The sequence below is a fragment of the Zerene cesonia genome, chromosome 1, assembly GCF_012273895.1.
Source record: "Zerene cesonia ecotype Mississippi chromosome 1, Zerene_cesonia_1.1, whole genome shotgun sequence".
NCBI classification, from domain to species: Eukaryota; Metazoa; Arthropoda; class Insecta; order Lepidoptera; family Pieridae; genus Zerene; species Zerene cesonia.
This window is the reverse complement of record NC_052102.1, coordinates 2,278,753-2,288,459: the sequence shown is the minus strand read 5'-3', so window position 1 is coordinate 2,288,459 and position 9,707 is coordinate 2,278,753. Positions and strand designations below refer to the sequence as shown.

The 9,707-nt window shown below is 32.1% G+C and overlaps 1 protein-coding gene across 4 annotated transcripts in view; it reads right to left on the bottom strand.

The window, feature by feature from the left end:
- The window catches only part of LOC119828197 (calcium/calmodulin-dependent 3',5'-cyclic nucleotide phosphodiesterase 1), a 129,970-nt gene extending 121,073 nt beyond the window's left edge, over window positions 1-8,897 (bottom strand). For all 4 annotated transcript variants that reach the window (XM_038350301.1, XM_038350309.1, XM_038350317.1 and 1 more), the window contains exons 1-2: window positions 8,791-8,897; window positions 7,392-7,743 (exon numbers count right to left, since the gene is read on the bottom strand). In XM_038350301.1, the coding sequence (XP_038206229.1) occupies window positions 7,392-7,605 (214 nt within the window). In that variant the 5' untranslated portion in view covers window positions 7,606-7,743; window positions 8,791-8,897. The remainder of the gene's footprint in view (window positions 1-7,391; window positions 7,744-8,790) is intronic.
- Window positions 8,898-9,707: the final 810 nt, after the last annotated feature.

Genomic DNA, 9,707 nt, shown 5'->3' with positions numbered 1-9,707 from the left:
AGTTTGAAAACTTTGACGTCTAATACTGCGTAAAAGGTCAAAGTGAAGCGATATTTGTCTATGTATTTTTAAGTTGTATTTTTAACCGACGTTCCCAAAAACAAAGAGGCTTGAAGATCGACTACGCACAAATCAATTTTTTGGTTTTGATACTCGCAAGCTTCGTACGTTTTTAACCGATTGTCGTGATTACTTCTGTTTTAGAGACAATTGGTAATTTGGTCCGAAATTAGAATCTGGAGTGGTAGCTCCCTCTAGGGATGTTGGTGATATTTTTTGTAGAAAAGATTTATCACGATTTTTACATACCTACTTCTTGGGAGACTGAAATAGCTGTGTTACCTAAAATGGAAAATGTGTGAATTCACAGGTGTCAATCAATTTATATTACAAAGTTTACGGCAAACAGCCATTTAACTTCATGCAAAGTAATTATATATCGGCCTATTTAATAAGATTATTTCATTAAATATTAAGAAGTAATGACAGATTTGTTGATAGATACACGAATGTATCCTACACTTATTATAGTACTTGATTCTCGTCCCGGGTTCGCCTGGGTGTCAAGATTCCTGTTTTATCCCAAGGTAGGGCTTAATCGGGATGAAAAGTATCCTATCACCCTAGTCAGCTCATACACTGTCTGTATACCAAATTGAAACCAAAATTCGTTGAGTAATTTCAGCGTCATTGACGGACAAACATCCAAATAAACAAACTTTCACACTTGTTATATTAGTGTGATAAAAAGTATACTATATTAGCTACTAATTATTCATACCTAATAAATTATTACCTAATAATTAATAAATATTAAAAGTATCTCCTGGTAGTAGGTAATTTCTTATCCCAGTAATATAAGGCGATTGCCTATTTTAAATGTATACATATTATTTGATTCTATACTTTTGTATTATACAGTACGTTCTGTACGTAGAGTGCGTAGTACAGTACGTAGCTTTCTATGTGGCTTTCTCTGTGACTTAACCGCGGATACCGACGGGATGTTTCATCCCGATAAAAAATAGCCTTTATTACTCTTAAGACTACTAACAAGATACAAAAATCCTGCCATAAAATCGCTCCATCACCACTTGTAAACTGGACAAACAAAAAAGCACACTTTCTCATTTATAATATTAGTAAGGATGAACTTACATACAAAAATATATTTAGAAAACCACTAACATATGTGTTTGTATAAAGATGTATTTTCCTTATTCTTCGCTTAATGTCAACAGAAATCTTAACCACTAATGGACTCTTAAAATATACGACTTCAATAAGATGAAATATGGTTCATATTTTTTTCTTTCACAATCAATAAGAATATACCTTTGAGAACTGTTTACAATAAGTTGACTACGATGAGATACATAAAAGGTAACAGTAAAAGGGAAATGTAAAAGATCGGTCCACGAGCAAATAGGCACATGGTAATGATGGAAATCACCTATAATAAGCATCAGCAACAAGTAATGTGTATATGTTATAAAACGTCTTATTGTATGGGATAATAGGGTAAAGGAAAGCTGGTAGGGATAATTGGATGATGAACAGTGATACACATCAATAAGTATCGATAAAATTGTTCAGAATTTTTTAAAAGGCAATAGATTGTTGTAAATTATCTTTATATATAAAAATCCAGTGTCATGATGTATGTTCCCAATGAACTCTTCACCAAATCAACCGATTTTGATGAAATTTGCATTTTATCTGTAATTTGGTCTAACTTAAGATATAGGATAGTTTTTATTTCGATTAATTATCCCAATAATTTTTAGTTTTAATGTTTTTAACTATTACTCAGCCACAGCAACGCGTGGCTGGGTATGTTAGTAAACCAGTATATAATAAGCACGTGTCACTTAATTATATGAAACGTGCTCTTATGTATAAGACTCTTACAATATACATAAAAATTTATTCAGTTTAAGTATTCACATACTTGAATATCAATTTAGACAATTAAATGCACGTTTTTATAATATGCAATTCATGAGGACAATTTTATTATAAGCTAGTGGTGTGCACATGTGTATGTGGTGGTGTGGTGTGTGTGTGTGTGTGTGGTGGCTTCAACTGTGATACGTTTTTTTCTCTCCATAAGAACCTTGCCATAACAATAATATTGAAAGAGAATTAAGACCCTTTTGCGATTGATTTTTATTATATAGTTGTAATTAATACGAAAGTGTAATTGGTTTTTTGTCCTTCTTTCACGTTGCAACGGAGAATTTTATGGTATGATTTGGGACATGGGTGACATAGGGTAGTTAAATATCTCATTCACATGGGATCTTCCTGACTGATCGTATTTTTATATCTTAGTGTTGTTGAAAAAAACATCTGCCAACAAGTTTTAAACGGAATTTAATAGACCACACAATACGGGGATAAAATTCTATAACCATATTCTTTATTATAGTCAAAACGTATGCAATATTTCACAAAACAATATTCGTTCTTAAATTCATTCATTAGCAAAACATAGGCCCAAAAAAAATATAACATGATATTATATTATTCCTAATTTACGGCGAATAAAATACACAGTATTATCTAATACGCTTTTCTATCAATCCGTCCAACAGCTAAGCTTTTGTTAAACGACACAAATATTCGATTAAGGCAACATCAGCGTCCGTTATCAGATAGGCGATGACGTCACACGTCACAGTTGGTCATCGTGCTACAGTTCATTATCTGTTTTACAATCTAATGCGCATTTTTATCTGTTACGAGCCCTAGCAGACGTGTTCATTCGCCTGGCCTTCGATGTTTTGCTTCTAATTTTCATTTTGTTAACAATGTTTATTTATTTGATAATAGTTATTGCAAGCCCGTTCTTTACGTTCATAATATATATATGACTAGCTGCGCCCCGCGTTTTCACCCGCGTAAGTCTGTATCCCGTAGGAATATCGGTATAAAAAGTTGCCTATGTGTTATTCCAGTTGTCCAGCTATCTACGCACCAAATATCATTGCAATCGGTTTTGTAGTACACATACATTCATCCTCACAAAATACTAGTAAGATACGATTATAGCTTTCTTTGCTCCGTAAATATTTATTTCATAGAATAATCATGTACGTTTATATACTATCAAACTTAATTCTCTAGACTATAAAGAAAATACACATTTTTTACATAGTGAAAACACAAACAGATAAACACTCATAGGCTTACCAAAAATAATGCAGTGCGCTCTTAAGAGATTAAGCAATGATTATTTCATTAAATATGCATTCGCATCCATAAAATTGAGGTGGATTATGTTATTTACATTTTGTGTTATAATTTAATTAAGATTGTGTTTACTCATTATTCCATAATTATTAACTTCATAATAAAGAAATATGATATATCTTATTTTTGAATCCTACGAATACATGTATCCCTGTCCTTTATAGGACTCTTTGTAATTTATTAAATAACCTCAAGAATATCTGAAACATAATAATATAATTTGACAAATATTTTACTTGTACAATTAATGTACTAACAACATAGATCTAAATAAAATATAATATGTATTTTGCTACACAATATTTTGAGACACTATGTATAAACAGTATATTAATAGAACCCGTCTGCTAAAATTACAAAAGATTAGGTGAATCTACTATCTTTTATAATCTATACTTATGTTATAAGCTTAGACGAATAAATACATTTTAATAAAAACACAAAAGAAATACGTTATATTTTAAAACCATTGAAAACGTTTCTCTACAACAGACAATAACACAACGACAAAGCTACGTAGCAAGAGTCAAAGTTCTGTCCCAGAAAAGTAAGGCAAAAGTATAAAAGAAAGTGAAATATATCACATCATAAGATCGCTACTGATTCCATTTCCATTCTAATGTTCAAATAGATGAGAAATAAAATAGAGGTTAGTATTTATGTAAGTAGGTATGTACACCATGCTGTTATAAAAACAATATAAAATCTAGTAAAGAAACAATTTGATGAGCGTGACGTGTAAATGACATTCATTTACTTTCATCATCATCATTTGTTTCACCATTAGCTTCTTTCAGGAATTCGGCTGTAATTGAAAAAGACCACGCTGGCCAAGTGCAGTTAGCAGTTAGCAGATGTCTCATGTCGTCAAACTTTTCATTATGGTTATGCCAGTTTCCTCACGATATTTGCCTTCGTCGTTTCGGGTTATGGCGATGTGGATAAGGTATATATAAATAAATGAAACTGCAATTTACGTATCACATATCATTAAGTTATGAAAAATCTACTTTTCGTTCAATTTCAATAAGTTTCAATTAGTCAGATCAAAGATAAATTAGAATACCTGTCTCCCACAGATCTAGAGTATTCAATCAATCTTCAATCACTGGTTATTATTGTTGATTAAAAAGTATTCCTTACTGAGGTAAGATCTTTTTAATTAATTATTTTTATGTGAGATGCTGGTGGGCAACAAAATAAGTCAAGTGCGAGTCGGACTCAAGGTACTACAAATAAACTAAACAGCAATTGCAAAAAATTTATCATCCATCCAATTTATGACCATGCCAATCGTCGCTTTACCCCGATTATTAACTATTTGCTATTATACCGGTCTGCTAGTTCATGAGATAAAGCTTGGTGACGGACAGACAACGGACAGTAAAATCTTAGTAATAGGGTGGGACACACAACAACCCTTTGGGTGTGGAAAAAACCAGAGAGACCTCAGATTTATACGCTTTCCAATGCATAGGGGAGTAATAAAACAACCAACTTCTTGACTCTGAGCGACTAATGCAATTTAAAAAAATGCCATTATTCTAACCTGACCTGAAATACAAGCCAAGTGTCTTTAATCGCGAACCATTAGACCAACGACTCTGAATACCAATATATGAGCAACTAGTTTTTGCCTGCGGCTTCGCACGCGTTAAATTCAGTTTAATAGACGTTATCATACATATAAACCTTCTTCTTGAATCACTCAATCTATTAAAAAAAAAAACAAAATCCATTGCGCAGTTTTAAGGATTTAAGCATACATAGGGCATAGGGACAGAGAAAGCGACTTTGTTTTATACTACGTAGTGATAGTGAGGTAAAGCCTCGATCGCCTCAAACCCCTGGCTGCCTTTAATCTCCAAAACTGCACTAGTTTGATTAATTAATAATATTCGACTCGAACCAGACAGAATTCAGCCAACAATTCACATTATTTGCTAAGGTTTTGAGCTGGAACGATATTAATGGCTGGCTGACTTCGACTAAATTGTATGGCTGTGTTAGCAAATTACAGCCCGTTAAGCTATTGTTGAAATTATGCATTACTCGCATGCGGGCATTCTGGTACATGGGGAAAATTATACCGTATTGTGATTAGGTCGTTGATGTAGATAGAGTAAATATGGAATACTAATTTAAATCTAAACTGATAAATATAGTTTCTATAAACTAATAAGCACGCTTAAATGAGAGAATCAACTATTATTCAATGCTGGCGATTCTAGGTAAATAAGATAAATATAAAAATTATTGTGCTGTCAGCGATCCTAGTAAAGGGTGCTTACTAAGTTTGATTCTACAGACAGATTAGAACACTTAAAGTGATTTAAAATCTAGTCTAAAAGAGTCGGTAACATACAACATACAGGTGAACTTGGTATATATATATAGCTTATGTCAGTCAGGGACGATGCTCTAATGTTGAAAGAATTTTTGAAATCGATCTAGTAGTTTTTGTAGGAAAGCATTACAAACATACACAGAAAAATGTTTCATACATATAATATTAATAAGTTTTATTAGCTTTATCTGTTGTTTGTATCTAATCGACTGTTTAGACACGATTTTCGCTCACATACATATAAATCTTTTCTCTTTGTAAGATAAACGTAGATATTAATTTTAGCTTTAATTTTAATTCGTAGTACATATTGTGTTATATAAAATAAATGCCGTCATATTTCGTACTTTATATTAAGACAATTGTTCGCCCACGTGTTAAAGAGTGTTTTATCCGAATGTTACGACTATACAGATATTGTTACGGTATTATTTAATAGGCATATTTCGTTCTTCTATAGGTATATCAAAAGATTTTAAAAATATCTTTAAATACCACATATTTCAAATAAATATTTTTTTCTCACAACGCACAGGGAACATCCGATGTAATTCTTCTATATTATATCTATGTCGAGGGCCGTGATATATAAGTAATATATATATATATATATATATATATATATATGCGAGCGTGGTCACGGGGAGACTTAATAAACTTAATAATAAAATGAATAAATCGCGTTTAAAATCCGATAGAAAGTAATTAATTTCTAAATGTATAATACTCGCGTACAATCAAACCAATCAAACACAAGAAAATACTAGGTAAATAGTTATTGATTTTCGCGTTGAATATTACTAATGCTATTTTTATGATTCATATGAATATTTTATATTTATATTTAGTTCATAGAGTCTTAATAAGCTTCCATTCGAATGATAAGAACCTAAATATTTTATTTCTGTACAAATATAATTTGTTTATTGCTTTCATTCTTAGAATTTTGCATCAAACGAGTTCGATTGAAGTATGTGAGCCTTTGATATTCGTACAATCCTCTTTGAAATGATCTGTGACCTCATAGTAATCTGGAATCCATGATGGAAACAACTGGCTTTAATTTCAATATTAGTTCCCTTTGTGATAACATTATTGAATCTCCCCGTTAATGGTATTATATAATATATTGAGCGATAAAATAATATTAGTTTCGAAAATAGTTCAACTGATTGAATCATAATTTGTACGTAAATAAATAAGGAAGAATCAAAATTAAAACTACCTATTAAGATTTAGGTACTTGAAATATCACAAAAATATATGAAATTTTCGGGTTAGCTTAATTTTAATTAATATTAATATAAACATATAGAAAATATGAGCAAGAAACGCGGAATAAGTCTTTGATAAATAAATTATTGGTCACTGATCTTTTGGTTGCCTTTCTCATTTTTTTCATAACTTTCAATTTTTAACAAAGATCAGTATTATTGATTTTTGAGAATGGCTTATAATGGGCATGTTTCGTTTGCTTTTATTTAGCATAAATAAACTGATAAAACTGCAGTCTATCATCACGTTAGTTTCGTCGTTATATGGAATCTGAAAGACCCAATTAAATTTCTATTATCATAATTTTATTACTCACTTCAAGAAAACAATAGCAATTCCCCCCAAAGCGTCTCACAAACAAGCTGTAATTACACAATTAAAAAGTTGTAAACTTTATTATGTTCTTGATGAAAAATTCTAAAGTTCCATCCTCCATCAACGGACAATTATCAATTTTGTAATTAGAATAGACATGTGAATATGAAACGTGGTATTTTTGGTGGTTAATACATACCTATAACGTATGAGTAGCCGTCAAGTGTTAAAACGCATTTTCTCAAAGCGCCTGACACAGAGCGATGTCTATGCGCTCTCGGGGCCCCCAGGGCCCTCCCGCCACCAGGGTCACTATGACACTTATGTACCAACTCCTTATCATTCGCCACATTACTATTGCCGTCGACAGAGCCCTGTCGGCTACCGTCAAGCAAGGCTCGTCGCATTGTCATATCATACGCTACCTCCTGTCAAAAATCACGTTCACTTCGTCACCTTGTTTCACTACACTTTGTTATTTCACTTGAACTATGCTATGTTTATATCACAATTGATATGATGCACATGTCAGTTAATCATTCACAGGTGAACTATGGATGTCAAACATAAATAATTCATCGCTTACGTGTGGTACGGTAGAGATAAAATATATTTGGATTGCTCCATAAATTCTATGTAATTGGGATGATAAAATGGCGCGCGCGTATAAATTAATCGATAGTTAGCATTACCTTGATGATTATTTAGTAATGGTGTTGACGCGTTTTTTAACTAATTCATGCATTCAGTTATTTACTTCTACGCAAATAGTATACTATCACTAATTGTAGAAAAACGTTTTAGGAACTCCATGTATTAACGTAAATTTTTGTTGTGTTAACGAATATGTTTTGCAAATTAGTTACCTGTTAATAACGTCTGTTTTTTTCATTTATTTATTAATAAATGTTATGTTTATAATAACTTTATATGGTGATGTAAGTGTAATTGAACATGTACCATATACCTAATATGGAACATATTTTATTTTATCAGTAAACCGTCAGATTAATTAAAAATCAACCAATGCTGGTTTTTACGATACTATTCAACCGTGTAATTATTAGCTTCATAGACATAATGTAACCTGTGTAATTAACATCTAATTAACAACTATAAATAGTTCATCAATTAGTTTCTCGAATATCTTGTATGCAGTAGGATGTAAATATACGAAAATAATAATCATTAATCAGCAAAATTCGACCTTATTGCATTACGATATAAGTAAATGAAATATCAACAAAAAACGTCACCCAAATACGGGCCATATTTGTGTGGATCCTATGTAAACACGTGTGATTTTACTATCGGATCGGTGATAATTGACTCGTTCCGGTCAAATGATCGTGGATGTAGTTTAGACGAATCTATTTTCACAGCCGTTGTTTTTCCGCCATGGTAACGTCCACGAGAAACTCATAAAAGGTTGCGTCACGTATCATGGGGCGGGGGACGCCATTGGTAAACATCATGGCATTGTGGACGATTCCGAATGATGAACAACAGGTGGTTGTGTCAGATCAGTTGTTTACGTGTCTTTATACGCGCGATTTTTTTTCTTAGAAAAAAAAAAGTTAAAAAATAATGATTATTACTTGTTAGGAATTTTTCCGTTAGGGTTGTGGCAAATTCGAATTGTTTATATGCCGTTTAGGGCGGCATGACGATCCACGCGACCGAACCGCGTGGAAGCCTGCGCGCGACTGGTTATTCACAAACCACATGCTGTTCTACAGGTAGCTAGGCACAAGCTCCTGATTAGAAGTTAGAGTTGATCTAGCACTAATGAATTGTGAATTTTCTGAGACGCGGCAGTCTTAAAACGATTCTTAATTTATTACTTTGGCGACGCTTTGTAGCGCTTGTAATGAAAAACCATTCGGGTACCTTAAGATTGCTTATTGAAATGTAATGGGCCGAGAACAATATGTTTCTCTATGTAATAAATATTTTGATACTTAATATGTTTATTATTTGGTTTACATAAATAAATGGAACGGCCGAAATAGAAGTATCTTTTGATAGAACAATAAAAAGTTTTTTTTATTTATACTCTTAAGTTTGCATTTTTTTATAAACTATAGAAGTTGTTAGTTTAAAAAAAGGAAATGGGCCTCCAACGTGGCCACAATATTTCGTTTTTGCGTTCGGAAATAACATGCTAACTTAAAGTTATTGTCTATTTAGTATTCAGTACGTGTTTTAAATGAGAGCGACGTGAGAGAGCTGAAACTCTGTTTCATGCATGATGATAATTAAGTCTTAGATTACGTGATAATCCAAAATACAAATTCAAGATTAAAAAAGGTATGCGATGAAAACGTTTTTGCTGAAAGAATTTTTCTTTTCATCGCGATTTCCATGGTTCTCAAATAATTAAAAACAATATTCAACCAACCTATAATCATACATACAGTTATTGTGATGTAGGCATCCGTATATACTTAGTCTGGCCATAAATACTGTTACACTTAATTATAAAAAAATATTACATTTGAATTTCGAATCTGTC